The following is a 16,301-nucleotide window of genomic DNA, read 5'->3' as shown; positions in this document are numbered from 1 at the left end:
ATCACATGTGAACTATGCATTATTAGTATTTGGGGGGATGTCATCAGATTGGAAGCCATGGAAATAATGATAGTATCAGAAAGCTCCGGATATGGAAAGATAATGATGATATTCTATTAAAAGCTGATTGAGACCCTAAAAACCTAAACTGTGATTTAGTTAGTTAGTTTGATATTTATTCATCCATTTACTTATTTAACAAATAATTACCGAATATTTTAAATGGGCATGGAGTTCTGCTGGATGCTGGGGATTAGAGAGCAAATATGCACACAATCTTTGTCCGTGTACAGGTTAGTGAGTGAGATAAAAAAAATAATAAAAGAATCAAACTAATAAATGTAAATTCATAACTATGATAGACACTTTGAAGGAAAGGACTATGTTATTATAAGAGTACATAAGAAGGGATTGGAGTGTTTGACCTGTTGAGCAAGGTCAGGGTCAAGGAAGTGGTGGTTGCTTTTGGACTTGAAGTATAGGAGTTAGCAAGATACATAGAAGAGGAAGTAAGAGTATTCCAGGCCCAAGGATGACCATCTGCAAAAGTCCTAAGGCAGAGGAAGAATATCTGGAAGTCAGGGCGCAAAGAGAAAGTGGGACATCAGATGGGGTTGAGAGACATGTAGGGTCCCGACAATGTGGCCATGGTAAAAATTCTGGCCTTCATCCCAAGGACAGTGGGGAAGCCATTGAAAGGCAATGATATAATAATGAGGATACTATATCCCAGCGATCAGGTAATATTTGGACAGAGTTGGCCTTCATCGTGCTTCAGATCAGCAAGTTGAATCCTCTATTTTCTATCATTATGTTTACAGAAAAGACTAACTTAATGTAAACTTTTCAATACAAAGAAGAATTTGTAAGTTTATGCCTAGAAGTGCATTATCAAAATGGCACTGTATGTCATTCCAGGTAGCATTTTTTAAAACCATCAGACTGTGTCTGTTTACTCAGTGAACAATGGTGGCTATTTTGCAGAAGTCACTAGGATAAAAATGAGCCAAGTTTGGCTTTGAGTTACACCCACTAAATATTCATTTAAAAAAAGTATTGGTTTATCCAAACAATTAAATTCCTACCTCAATTGAGAAGATAAATTTCAGTAAAATCCTAAAAGAACAAAAGAGAAAGTGTTATAGGTATCTAGAGAATATATTTTGTGCAGTAGGGCCAGGAAAAGCAAAGGCCTGAGGCGGGAGTAGGCACAAGTGTTCAAGGAGCAGCAAAAAGGCCAGTGTGGCCGGAGCAGAGTAAGGGAGCAGAAAACTGGCAGGAAATGTAGGAAGAAAGATAAGTGGGGAAGATGTTATCAAGCCTCCTAGGATATGGTGAGGAATTTGACATTGACTCTGAGATAAGAGAACAACAGAGGGTTTTGGACAGAGAAATAATATCATCTGACTTTTATTTTAATAGGCTCCCTCTGACAGCTGTGTTGCAAATAGCCTGAAGAGAGACAAGGCTAAAAGCAGGGAGATAGGTAGGAGGCCATTGCAATGGTCTGGGCAGGGAATGAGCAGGACTTGGGCCATGGTAGAAGCAGTGAAGAAGGTGAGAAATGGCCTCAGGCTTTGCTGATGACTTGAATGAATCAAGGATGCCTTCGTGGTTTTTGTTCTGAAAACTAGAAGCATATAATGACTATTTCTGAAAGAGGAAGGACTGTTGGAGAGAAATCTCAATTTTGAACATGTTGAGTTTGAAATGTCTGCCAGTCTCCACTGTGGAAAACTTTTTTAAAACTAAATATTGCCTGTCTCTCTTAACAAAAAAACTGATTGCTATACTGTTAACAAAGACTCTGCCTCTTTCCTTGGTCTTAGCAAAGATTCTGACCATGCAGTCAGATTAAGTCATCTTCCTACTTAAAACTATCCGATGGCTTTCCACTGAATTTAGAATAAATCTAAATTCCTTGCCACAATCTCCAAGACCCTTCCATGCGTCCTACCTGCCCAACTTACCTGGTAACACCCTCCTCTTCATTCATTATACTACTACTAGAAGCCCAGCACACAATTGAAACCACGAGAGGAGGCACCACGCCTCCCGCCGTGCGAGGAGGCACACCGCGGGAGTCAGGTCGGACTGGTGCTGCGGGAAGCCGGGACCCACGACTGACTTCTGCCCCAGGCCCCCCCTGCCCCCTGCCTGTGTCCGCTCCGGGCCACTGGAGCCACCACGATAGTTCGGGCAGGCGCCCCTGTCTCTCTCCATCTCCTCTCCAGGCCTCACCTGCATGCGCAACCTCCTCCTGTCCGGTCGTGACCCATTATGGCGTCCCAGCCTAATTTGCATATTACCTCTTTATATACACTGAGTGGCCAGATTATTATGATCTCCAAACACATAATAATCTGGCCACTCAGTGTATATCCTATATAATAAAAGGCTAATATGCAAATTGTCCCCTCAACCAGGAGTTTGACCAGCAGGCAAGCCAGCCAACTGCCCATGTCCCTTCCCCCTGGCCAAGCTGGCCGGACCCCACCCATGCACGAATTCATGCACCAGGCTTCTAATATATATATAATATTTTTTTTTTTCCCCCTCTGAGTGGCTAGATTATTATGCGTTCAGAGATGATAATAATCTGGCCACTCAGTGTATATAGATAGGGGCCTTATTTCTGTGTCTTGAACATGCCAATATCATTTTGGCCTTAGGGACTTGCTGTTTGCTGTTGCCTCTTTCTGGAGTACTCTTCCCACTTTTTTTCTTCTGTACCAGAGACTGGGTGTGATCATTCAGATTGCAGCCCGGGTGTTATCCCCTCAGAAAGTTCTTTTGTGCCCTAGCTGGTTTGGCTCAGGGAATAGAGAGTCAGCCTATGAACTAAAGGGTCTCAGGTTCAATTCCAGTCAAGGGCACATGTCTGGGTTGCAGGTTCAGTCCCCAGTAGGGGGCATGCAGGAGGCAGCCAATCAATGATTCTCTCTCATCATTGATGTTTCTATCTCTCTCTCCCTCTCCCTTCCTCTCTGAAATCAATAAAATATATACTCTTAAAAAAAGAAAGTTCTTTTGTAATTGTTATCATTATCTTCATAGTCCTTGCATCATCTGAAATCATTCATTCATTTATTTACACATTCACTTATTGTCTCCCTGCTCCCTCCCCAACAAGGTATCTTATCTGACTAGTTTGCCACTGTATTCGCAGCATTTAATACAGTGTCTGGCACACTTTAGGCACTTAGTAAATATTTGTTAAATAATTGAATAGAGGTAGGAGAAAAAGGATGAGCTGAGAAGGAAAACCCTATTCTGTCTTATAATCAAATACTAGAGGCCTGGTGCACGGGATTCGTGCACTGGTGGGGGGCGTGGCCTGCGGAGACCGGCCCGCTGTGGGAGCACAGCTCATCGTGGTCAGCCAAGTGGCTGTGGATCCTTGGTCCATCATCTTCTGTGGAGCCAGAGCACTCACCTCTCCAGAGGACCCAGTCAGGGCTGGGCCCAGGGCCAAAGCACTGAGTGGCGGCCGAGTAGGCTTAAGTCCTGCGGTGGCCATGAACCTGCTTCCCAGCCTCCAGGGTCAGCTCTGAGAGCCCGGTGGCAGTGCTGCCCGGCCTGCGGGCATCTGGAGGCATCAGCAGGAAGTGAGGAGGAGGAGCCTGGGGTGAGGAGGCGATGATTGCAGCCCGGTTCCTGCCCGTCAGCCCAGGGTTTGCAGTGGGAGCAGCCACTCATCCCGGTCAGCTGAGTGGTGCTCCCACTGTGGTAGTGCACTGACCACCAGGGGACAGCTTCTGTGTTGAGTGTCTGCCCCCTGGTGGTCAGTGCAAGTCACAGCGACTGGTCAAACAGTCGTTCTGATTGTTCCACCGTTCAGTTGCTGGGCTTTTATTATATAGGATGTCATTATGTTGGCTACAGTTTTGCCTCTGTTGACAAATGCATTTTATGTTGTAGAACTTACGGATTTCAAAGTATTTCATGTGGGATTTTGTATTGATTTTGTATTGCTTGTATTGATACGCAGACCATCCCCATTTTTCATATGAACATGAGGCTCATAGAGACCAGATAACTTCCTTGTGCTTACTCTGCTTTCAAGTGACAGTCTGACATGACCTTGCATCCATATCTCCTGACTTTGAATCTGGTGTTCTTTTCATGGGTGTTCTTTCCATGTATATGATGGTAGTTAATTCTCTGTAATACCACAGGCACTGATAATTTTTCACAAAGCATCATGTCATCAAATGGGTCAGACAAAATTAAAAGTGGTCTCAAGTTTTGCTGACTTGAGTCTTTGTCCATTTTTAGAACCAAAATCAGGCTTATCTTCTGTCTGTGGTATCTATATATATAAAAGCCTAAGCAACCATCTGACTGTTCAACCATCCAGTAGCTATGGTACACAAAGACCATCAGGCGGCAGACTCTCTGACTGGTAGCTATGACGCGCATTGACCACCAAGGGGCAGATGCTCAATGCAGGAGTTGCCGAGCAACAGCAACTTTGCAGAGTGCCCTCTCACACTCCGGGACCCTTTGGGGGATGTCGGACTGCGGGTTTTGGCCCGATCCCCACAGGCCAGGCTGAGGGATCCCACCTGCCGGAGGGACCCCAACCCCGCTTACTCTAGAGATGCCCTTCAAGCCCCTGTGCTGCCCCAGGTGCAGCCGGCCAGGGAGGGACCAAGATTGGCTCCAGGGTGTGTCTGGCCCGTCCCACCCAATCCCACTCTGCTGGCCACCTTCTAATTAATTTCCTTTCAATGTGCATGAATCCGTGCACCGGGCCTCTAGTGTTTAAATAATTTTCTTTATTTTAAGTACATATTCCTCAGACTGACTGCTGGCAATGTAAATAGGAATAAAAGGAATCTCCCAGGGAATATGCTCCTTTTAAAAATGTTACCTAGTTGGACAGTCTCTGGGGGCTTTATAATCTCTGAGAAGCCTGAATTAATGTTAGTTCCAATATGTTCACAAACCACAGTACTTTACACACAGCCTTCAGAGCAAGGTGAGGGATTGTGAGCCGTTTCCACCTGGGATCCGGCAGAGCTCTACAGAGGAGGACCCCACACACACTGGCTCTTTCTGCAAGTCTGCTCCCTCTCAATCTACCCACGGGCAAAAATAGTGCACATTTATCATAGGTAGTGCTAGAGGAGGTGGGAGAAGGGTGCTCCTCCCAGGCATTCAAGACTTCCCAGAAGCCTTAACTAATATAACATTGTATGTCAACTGTAATTGAAAAATAAAAAATTATTTTTTTAAAAAAAATCACTTCCTAGAAGCCTTAAAATTGACATTTTACTTTAGAATTCTTTGCTTTTACTTAGTCACTTCTGCAAACATTCTACTCAAAACTATGTGTGTGTTAGTTGGGGGAAGGGTTTGAGGTGTTCAGAGATACAAAATCTAGCCTTTGGTCCTAGCAAAAGGGGTGAAACTTACTCTCAAACAACTATAATGTAAATTAGCATTTGGAATAGATGTAGCCTAGAATGTCTGGTTAACAGCTGGCTCCTTGGAGTCAGACAGAGTTATAGTTTGGGTTATGACTCTACTGCTTATTAGTTGTTTTAGACAAGATACTTAACTTCCCTAAGACTTGGTTTCCTCCTCTGTAACATCGGGATGACACTACCTGTAAGTATTATTACACATAATTGCACTCATGATATAATTATGTAAATAGATTAACATAGTTTTTGGTATATAGTAATTGATCGATAAATGTTTGTCACTTCTTAATAAGTGACTGCATTTTACGTTGAGGCAGTACCATTTGTAAAATTGTGAAGTGGAGAAAGTTCAGGAAGTCTGGGGAAGTGGCCAGTCTCATTTGGTCCAGAGTCTGGGATCTGTGTGGACAAGTCTTGAAACATAAGAGATAAGTCTGAAAGGGTCAAGTAAGCTGAAGCGTGAAGAGTTTTGAGTGATAGACTAAGGGATCTATATTTCAATCAACATGTACTAGTGTGCACAGGTAGTGAAGGATGATGTGCTGTTTAAAAGGGGAGCTCTGGAGCCAAACACCCCAGCCTCACTCTTGACTGCTGCACAACACTGGGCAACTTACAGAAAGTCTCTACCTCAGTTTCCTCATGTGTAATAATATAATCAACATCATGGGCTTATTGTGAGTATTAGGAGATATTACATGTTCATTATTAGCTGAGAGCCTGGCTAAACATCACATAAATGGGAGTTATTATTATTACTATCATTACAGAACTGAGTAGTTAATTAGCCCACAAGCAAAGACAGTTTTTTCAGTGTAATTGTATAATTAAAATAAGCATGACAATAAATTTCAAGTAAGATAGCCATTAAAAGTGACATTTCAAACCTCTTCTCCAACCCCCAAAGATTTAGTCTTTCTCCAAGTTTCCTTAATCACATATGCAGTCAACTCTGGCTGGAGGTGACTTTAAGACTTTCTATATAAAGTGGCCTGGACAGGTGCAATTAACATATACAGACATGCCATTGGTGGCTAGCAGTTTGTGACATACCAATATAGTGTATGTAGTGAATCTGTTCCTGAAAGATTGGCTTTACATTAGTTCATATAAATTGAGTGTTTTAAGCAAAAAAGTGTTTCTTCAGAGAAATACTGTCATTTTTTTAAATGTAAAAGAGACCACCACCCCACTTATTGTCATATCCAACTGCTCATTAATTTGGGTGGGCAAAAGCTGTACAAATTCTGTCTACTAAATAGCAGGAAAGAGAGGGCTATCAAAAGGCAAACCAGAGTTCATCTTGGGATTTTTTTTTTCTTTTCTGCTTTTTCAGAAAATCTACAAATATTTCAACCTGCCATTATGCATTTTCAGTGTGTCCATTTTCTGTAGGTGCAAACATTGGACGAATAATCAATAGGAATGTCACTTCCCTAGAAAAACTCAGAGCCAAAGTGCTCACCTTTGATTAGCACAGGTGAGGGTGACAGTTGGCATCTTGCAGTCTCATAGGTGACGTCTTCTCTCAAAAGGGTTCAACCAGATCACAAAGAATCATTCCACTGAGTTCTTTGGATTTCAGGGAGAAAATGAGTCGCTTGTCAGAAAACCTTAGTGGAACATTTTGCTGGAAGAGATGCACTGGCTCCTGCTGCGTTAGGCTGCACAGAGACCGAGCGTCAGGGCGGTTCCGTCCATCTCTCCCTCTCTCTGATTAGAGCATGGCTATCGCAGCCTATAGCAGGTTCTTTCTTCTCATCTTGTTTTGTCTTGTTTTCTCTTCCTCTCTCTCAGTTTTTCCCCTCGCTCTCTTTTCCTTCCTCACTATGAGTTGATGTTTCTATTAGGAGCTCATTTGGTCAGTGACCAATAGGAACTCACTAGGTTGTTTCTATGACCTATTATTATTTAAAGCCAGACCTGCTTGGAGCAATTGCTGATTCTCTTGATAACGTGGGTGGAGTTGAGGGTATTATAATTCAGATAGATGTGCCCATTTGGGAAGGGATCACCAGCTACATTCAGGAAAGTTTCTGCTTGAAGATCCATGGTCATGTCACCAAGTCCCGCATTTGAACCCCTTTTTAATTGTCATTTTATCCCAAGCCAGCATGTTTTCTCCTCCCACTCCACCACTTGTAGGTAGATCCATATCTACCAATATTACATATTCATGTAATATATAATTTTATATTATGGGTAGATATCCCACATATCCATTTTCTTCTAGGCATATAATATTGGAATCTGGTTATCAGTAAATATTTTTATTATGATAATCCTCAAACATACATAAAAATAGTGAGGGCAGTATAAAAACACCCAATCAGGGACTATGATAGTTCATGTATTATTGCATCTTCAAGAGCCCTGGAATTGTGACGAGCACAAAACAGGTACTTTATACAGGTTTGCTCATCAAGATGCTTGCCTATGCAGCAACTGTATTTCCTCCTTCAGAAATAAGGAACAACTTTGTGTAATTTCACTGTTTGGAACCCCTCTTTCCTCCTCAAATCCCCCCCCCCCCCCCCCCCCTTTGTTTTGTTCAAAAGTGAACTTGTTGCACACCTGTGGCTATAGAAATAACAATCTTTTTTTTTTTTTTTAAGAGAACTGTTTGAGCATTTTTTGTAGTTTTCTAAAAACGTTATATTAGTTGAGTAGAGAGGGGCTTATAACAAGATTTTCCTCTACTAAGAATGTGTCTTTTAAAAAATCTTTATTGTTGAAAGTATTACACATGTTCCCCTTTTCCCCTCATTGACCTCTTCTAATCCGCTCCCGCCCCCAGCCCCAGGCCTTATGCCTGTGTCCATGGGTTATGCATATATGCTTACAAGTTCTTTAAAAGTGAGTCTTTTATTACAATTTGAGATCATGGTTGTTTGAAAGTACTTGACCCTAGAGATTAAATGCCTCTAAAGGGAGGCGGGGAGGAAGAGGAGGGAAAATACATACATCAAAACCAAATTAAATGCTAATGAAACTGGGAAGCATGTTTTATATTTACAACTTAAAAAAAACAACAGTTTTTTCATATGAAAGTTACTGGGGTCTTTTCTAGAATTAAAAAGGGGGGCAGTTGTTATCTGCTGTGCTTTTACTAAATCACATCACATTGTCACCATCACATTGTCACCATCACATCGGTTCCCACGTGGGACTTGGGAAAGGAGGAAGCAGCCAGTTATGGGCATCTCTGGGGTAACAAGCTATTGTCTCCTGACCTGTGGCATCTAAGGCCTGGGAAGGTCTCTGGAGAAAACTAGTCTGGTTGACAATCACCTATCCTAGCACTCACTACGTTATCTGGAAATCACTTTCCTTGAGATTGAGCATACACTGGCCACCAACCAGAAGACCTTCTTCCTCTTTTAGTGTACTGACTCTTGCCCCAACAGATTTCTGATAGTGAGTGAAGGGGCCAGACCACCTTTAACTTTGGGAGGAAATGTAGTACCTAGCTCTCAGAGTTCAATTCTAAAATCATTTTGTTTCAGACCATCGAGGGTTATGTAAAACTACCAAGATTTTGAGCAAATAGAATCTCTACAGAATGTCAGACTCTTTAAAAAATGATAAAATGGAGATCTGCATAAATCAGTAACTAGGTTAAGGTCATCCAGATACTTAACAGCAGAAGTAGATCTCTAGAAGCGGTTTCCTGCCTCATACACCATCATGCAGGGAGATACTAATACCACAAATGCCAGGCCAGTACTACAGCCATTCTTTTAATCCCACAAATTGTAATGGGATGCTTTCAAGCCTTCATTGGACAAAGTGGCCATTATGTTGCTGTTATCAGGGTTTTAATCCAGACGGTTCAAATCTAGATGCCTCCTTTCTTAAACTCCACTTGGATTCTTCACTGATCAGGAATTGTCTTTGGACGTAGGTCCAACATCATTTGGACAAAAAAAGAAAAAGTACAATGATACTAGCATCACAGTCTACATTCTGTTCCTACTACTTATACAGTAGTCTAAAACCAAAGAAACTCTTTAGCTCCTCTAAACATTGTGACCTCAGCCTAAACAATTGACTTCTTTGGGCCTCTTCTTTTCTTTTGCTTTTCCTTTCTTTCTCTCTTTCTTTCTTTCTCTCTCTCATTTGAAAGAAACACAAATGATCAATGAGATTGCAAAGTCTCGTGTTCACAGAAAAATTATCATGACATCTGTTTGAGGTGAATCTGTTTAGGATTCTGCAAACAGAATCATCCATAGGTTAGCCTTTAGGAACAGAAAAGAAATTTACATCCCCCAGTTCATTATTTCCTGTGCTGCATTTGGAAGAATATCAGGAAAGGCTAGAAGCTGAGACCTCCAAAAAGTCCCCAGGGAGTCTGTTAATAGTGATGGGCTGTCTGCTTGACTTCCCCTGGGGATAGAGTGCCTTCTTAGCAGCACTACAAAGGCAACACGAAGTCCTGAAGTCCTGCGAGGTTTAAAGACCAAAATGAGAAGTTATGGGGTCATTCATCACGTTGCTAGAGGACAATCATGGTTCACTAGAAATGCCAGTATTTTAATACTATTGCATGTGACAAATAGGAGCCATCAGTGGAATTATATGTTAGCTAAAATAGAGGCTCAGATAATAGATGTGATGAGCATCTTCCATGCAGAACTTCAGAGGGTGTTTGTGATACCTTAAAATCTCTACCTGATTAACACTCTTTTTGAGTAGGCAGTAGTGAGGAATCAGAATATGCAAGGTGGACAATGTGGCAATAAATTTTTCTTTTTGTAAAGTAATATGTAGATCATAATCATTAAGATTTGAGGAGGGGGCTCTCATTTATTATTCTATTTTATAACAAATTATTTATATATCTATCTGGATTGCTACTAGATTGTAAATTCTTAGCATGATTGTCCTCTAGCAACGTGATGAATGACCCCATAACTTCTCATTTTGGTCTTTAAACCTAGCAGGACTTCGTGTTGTACCAGCAGGCAGAGGTGGTTAGGGGCGATCAGGCAGGCAGGCAGAGTGGTTAGAGGTGATCAGGCAGGCAGGTGAGTGGTTAGGAGCCATTGGTCCTAGATTGAGAGAGGGATGTCTGACTGCCTGTGGGATCAAGCCTAAATTGGCAGTCGGACATCCCCCGAGGGGTCCCGGATTGGAGAGGGTGCAGGCTGGGCTGAGGGACCCCCCTTCATGCATGAATTTCATGCACCAGGCCTCTAGTCTATATATAAAAGACTAAGTGACCGGCTGACCAGCCAGTAGGTATGACGTGCACTGACCACCAGGGGGTAGATGCTCAACGCAGGAGCTGCCAAGTGCCAGCAACTTTGCAGAGTGCCCTCTCGCACTCTGGGACCCCTTGGGTGATGTTGGACTGCTGGTTTCAGCCCAATCCTTGCAGGCCAGGCCGAGGGACCCCACCTGCCAGAGGGAACCCACTCACTCTGCAGACGCCCTTCAGCTGGCCGGGGAGGGACCACGGGAGGTTGGCTCCAGGATATGTCTGGCCTGTCTCACCCCAGTCCCACTTCGCCGGCCACCTTCTAATTAATTTCCTTTCAATGTGCACGAATCCGTGCTCTGGGCCTCTAGTTTTAAATAATAGCCTTTTGGGAAGTTCTCAGTCATTATTTCTTCAAATAAGTTCTCAATCCCTTGCTCTCTCTTTTCTCATTTTGGTACCCCTATGATGCAGATGTTGTTACACTTGATATTGTTCCAGCGGTCCATTAAAATATCCCCATTTTTTAAAATTCCTTTTCCTTTTTGCTGCTTTGATTGTTTTCTACTACCTTGTCTTCCAAATCACTGATTTGATCCTCTGATTAATCTAACCTACTATTAATCCTTTCTATTGTATTCTTCATTTCAGATATTTTATTCTTCATTTCTGGCTGCTTCTTTATGGTTTCTTTGTCCCTTTTAATGCTTACTGTCTCTTTGTTTAAGTTCTCACTATATTCATTCATTCTTCCACGAAGTTTCCTGAGCATCCTTATAACCATTGTTTTGAACTATGTATCTGGTAGATTGCTTTCCTCCATTTCATTTCATTCTTTTTCTGGGGATTTCTCCTGTTCTTTCACATGAGGCATGTTTCTGTGTCTTCCCACGTTGCCTGCCTCTCTGTATTTGTTTCTGTGTACAGGCAGTCCTCGAGTTACGTCCATCTCCCGTTTATTTATATTAAAAAAAAAAAATGTTCCGTCATTTTGACGTATATACATATGTGCTTTATGTTTTTTATTATTTATTTACCACAAGTAAAGGTCAGGAATTGTTACCTTTCTTTTAAATTTTTTTACTGTTTCGCTTCATTACTGCTGTGTATATGCTCCATATGAGTGACGTAGGTGCTTATGTAGGTGGGTTCTGACTTACGGCAAAAATCTCGTTATGTCACGCGGTAGGAACGGATCTCCGATGTAACCCAAGGACCTACTGTATTAGGTAGATCTTCTATGTCTCCCAGTCTTGATATGGTGGCCTTATGAAATAGGGGTCATGTGGGGCTCAGTGGCACAATCTCCCTGAACTAGGTGCTCCAGGAATGTCCCTTGTATGGATTATGTGAGCCCTCTTATTGTACTTAAGTCTTCGTTGCTCTTTCCCCATTCAAGGGTGGGGTCAACCCCCAGGCTGGCTGACTGTGAGGATTGACCTTAACTACAGAGGATGACCCTAGGAAGTAGAATTTGCTCCATCAGGGTCTTGTGCCTACCAAGATCTCGCTGTGGGTGTGCCACTGGTGGAACTAATTGGGTCGTGCTCTGATGTGGTCTGAAGCCCACCACTAGTTGTATTGGTTCTAGGGCCTCTTAGGAAGGATTCTGGTGTAGGTCAATGTCAGATGCTGCCTGTAAAGAGCCCTGAGCTACCTGTTTGGAACTACAGAGTGACCCACAGTTAGTGGCTGTCTCTACTGGGTTTGGGTACAAATGGGAGGGGCCAAAGTACACACCAAGGCCAGTTTCTACCAGCACCAAGCCTGGGGCAGGTCATCAAAAGGCCCATGAAACCCTGAAATCTGCCTCTATCTGTTAGGCTCAGTCACTGAAAGGGCCTCTGGCAGTATGTGAATTGCATGAGGTGGGTTCTCAGTGAGTCACCAGGTAGGAGCCAGTGGTATTCACCAGGTTGATGCAGATTCAAACTTGGCTCCAGTGCTGGGTCTGAGGCCACTCAGAAAATATTTCAAAGTATACCAAGTCTAGCTGCCACCCACCAGGGGTTTGCGGAGCTTTATGGTAGGGTAGGGTCTCAGGGAGTCGTCAGGATGAGGCCAGCAGAGATCATCAGGTTAAAACAGACCAATACTTGGTCGTGTCGAGGGAGGTCTCTGCACAGAAATGGTGGTGCCAGCGCGTAAGAGAACAATGGCCCTTGTCTCTGCCACCCCTGAGCCTGCCCCGACTTCCTCGAGAGCCTTCTAAGAAAAGCTGCATCATGGGCCCAGGATGGCGGCACCCAGCTGACTCCTCCACAGTGCAGACAGTGAGCTGGAAGGATGAGGCCAGTGGATCTCCCATGGGGGGAAAATGATCCTCACTCTAGAGTCACACAACTTAGACTTTTCCTGTTTGTCTCTGACACCCTGAGTCCACCGAACCTCCTTAAGAGACCTCCAAGAAAGTCTGCACCATGAGCCCAGACTGGCAGCAGCCAGCAGACTCCTTCTCAGGGAGAGAGCTTGGAACTGCAAGGTCACAGGGAGTCGGGAAGGTGGGGCTAGTGCATTCCCTTGGGCTGACGCTGTATGGAGAGGAGTGCTTTGACCCAGGAAAGATGGTGTCAGTATGTGGTGTGGGTGAGGACTCACTAAAGGATGAGTGAGCAGCCGTACCTTTAGCCTTCTTCCTGAAGCTACAAACCTTCTCAGTCGCCTTCCCTCTGCCAGAGCCCAGGGTGAGTGGCTGCAAATGAGATTTTGTGCACTAGTCCTTTAAGAGGACCCCTGGTTTTCTAGCAGATTCCTATCTCTTCCTGATTTTCACAGCCACATATTATATGGGCTCCTCTTTCCAGCTCTGGTGCTCCAGGCTGGGGAGACTGGCATGGGGTTGACACCCGTTGCTCTTAAGGGGGAAGCGCCCGCAATGGAGCTATCCCTCCAGACTCTCAGCCGCCACCAGGGGCAGCGGGGCCAGCCCTTTTCGTGTCTCCCTCCTCCCTACCAGGCTCAATGTGGATTCTTCTGTGAGTCCTTGGTTATAAGACGTCTGTTCAGCTGGCCTTCAGTTGGTTATTCAGGTTGATTGTTCTATAAGTTAGTTGTAATTTCAGTTTGGTCCTGGGAGGAGGTGCCAGCTTGGATCGCTGATAACTTTCAATTTATTCAAATGTCTACACTTTTGTTACCTTTTTAGTTAGGCATTTAAAAAAAAAATTCAAGTTCATTGCTCCTCTTTTTAAATGTGGAGATTCTTATTCCTGTGAAATTATCTATATTTAAATATATATATATATATATATATATATATGTATATATATTTGTGTGTGTATATATATGTGTATATATATATATATATATATATATATATATATATAGAGAGAGAGAGAGAGAGAGAGAGAGAGAGAGAGAGAGAGAGAGAGAGGAGGAGTGAGGGAATTTTATTTCTCCATAAATTATAGATTTTCTTTGTTATCAAAGGATTTTATTTCCAGCATATGCAGGCCCTCTTTTATTCGTTCCCCAGTTAAGAATTTAAATGTCTGTCTCCTTTACTGGCAATTTTTTTTGAAAGAATCTCTGTTTCTCTTAAGGCCTGGAATATATGGGCAATGTAGACAAATTCTGGTTGAATTTCATTACATACCCAGGGACATTTTTTAACTTAAAATGTACCTGCTTGTCAAAGGAAGTACCTTTGTGTCTTCCCATTCTCTTACCCCCACTAATCTTAGAAATACGCTAATAAAATTTGCAACCATGTTAAAGTCAACTTTTTAGCAAGAAGACAGTGAAAACTGAAATATTCACTTGAATAATTTTTCGTGATTAATTTAAACAAGGTTCCTTTAAAGTTCTCTGTTTAATCATTTTATACTATTAATATCTTTATCTGAAGGGTGATTTTATAAGTTAATTATTCCTGTCCTGAATGAAAATTAATTTTTGTTAGAATAAATATACATCGTAAAACCTCACAAGGTCATTTTTTTTTTAACGTAATCCTCTCACTTTTTCTTTTAAATAGGAATTTAGCTTGGAACAAAATTGCCATTATTCACCCCAGTGCATTTTCTACTTTGCCATCTCTAAGAAAGCTGTGAGTATTTTATTACTTGTCTATGGCTGGTCTCTTCATAATTAGGGGCCATCTAACCCTGCAGTGCACAGATTGCCCAGCCCTCAGTGTTCCTCACACTAGAGCTGTATCAGACCAGAGAGGAGCCCCCTGCCGCTCCAAGGCCATGTGGGCCATTATGTGCATAACTGAAGATCTGGATGACAGCTGTTCTCATTACTGAGGTGAAATTTTCCATTTTTGCTGAGCGATCAGGTGGAATGGAATAGCTATCAATTCAGTTCTAAAGGGCTTTCGTTTTAGAGTTGGCCATCTTGACTAATAGAAAACCTTTGTCTCTTTTTCTGCCTCCCTTTCCACCTCTTGCTCTTTCCTCCCTCCATCTCCCTTCTCTAATAGAGAAGAAGGAATTGGTCAGACAGAAGTTAAGAGGAGAAGGAGGAAAAAAAAAAAAAGAGGAGAAGGAGGGGAATACATACCCAACAACATTTTCCCCCTCATCCCTAACTTAATCCAGTCAGCATCACTTTTCAAATTAGACGCAGCACCTGCCACTTCATTTGGTATATCCCCCCTTTAGCAAAACTAAGCTGAATATAGAAATTCCAATTTGGATGTGATTAAACCACTCCCCCCTGTCATTCTGACTGTAAAAAGTAACCAAAATGGTTACAGGGAGTTGGGAAAATGGTTATTTTTACCATAACAAGTGAGAACCCAGCTTAGAAGTTTTTACGGAACAGGGTAGTAATCTTTAGGTTGCTTTCTGACGTGAACGTTCTTTGCTAACACAGACTAAAAGCCCGTTGTTGTTTGATGTTTTGCAGGGACCTATCGTCCAACCGTCTGTCGTCTTTTCCTGTAACCGGGTTACATGGTTTAACTCACTTAAAATTAACAGGAAATCGTGCCTTACAGAGCTTGATATCATCTGAAAACTTTCCAGAACTCAAGTGAGTTTGTCATTAAAACTAATAAGATACATTTGTGGTCATGTGAAATAGCAGACGTGTTACAGTGGTTTTCAAAATTTATGAGGTCATGGGACACTTCTGAATTGCATTTCATGCCCTCCAGTCCCCTCCCCCTGGGGCACTGTCAGGACCAGCCCCCCCGGTGGGAGAGTGGGTCTTCCTGACCACATTTCCTGTTTCTCAAAGGAGCCTCCCAGAACCACTGAGTTCATGGAAAGATTTGAAAAGCATTGATCCATTGGATATAAACTTGGACATATAATTAAATAACATTATAACATTATGTACTGCTGTTTACATTTTTAAATACCTCTAGCCTGTGTATATGTTCTAACAAAATTTATGAAGTTAATATTTGCTTGAGGAAGTAATGCTCTTTAAAACCTGTTATGCTTGTTATCGGTAAAGAAGTCCCTTGAGAGATTATTTATATCCATGTATTTTTTAATCAAAGTACTTTTTATATACTTTTAAAACCAGAACACCAAAAGAGAGTTTGGAAACTGAAAGAGGGGGTTAAAATATAAAAGTACCTCCTAAACAGCTTTTTATGTTATTCCCTCCTAGACTCTGTTTCCAATGTATTTTTATTTGTTAGAATCATAGTACATTTACAAACTTTTATGTTTTCATCACTTAATATATTCTCATACCATAAGCACCTT

General features: G+C 42.3%; 1 protein-coding gene across 1 annotated transcript in view; it reads left to right on the top strand.

Annotated features, from left to right (window-relative positions):
• The window catches only part of LGR5 (leucine rich repeat containing G protein-coupled receptor 5), a 153,154-nt gene that overhangs the window by 131,585 nt on the left and 5,268 nt on the right, over window positions 1–16,301 (top strand). Inside the window, exons 14-15 of the mRNA XM_028131178.2 lie at window positions 14,612–14,683; window positions 15,490–15,615. Coding sequence (XP_027986979.2) covers window positions 14,612–14,683; window positions 15,490–15,615 — 198 coding nt within the window. The remainder of the gene's footprint in view (window positions 1–14,611; window positions 14,684–15,489; window positions 15,616–16,301) is intronic.

Source organism: Eptesicus fuscus, chromosome 7 (genome assembly GCF_027574615.1).
Source record: "Eptesicus fuscus isolate TK198812 chromosome 7, DD_ASM_mEF_20220401, whole genome shotgun sequence".
NCBI lineage: Eukaryota > Metazoa > Chordata > Mammalia > Chiroptera > Vespertilionidae > Eptesicus > Eptesicus fuscus.
Note: the sequence above shows the minus strand (reverse complement) of the source record. Positions and strands in the feature narration are given on the sequence as shown.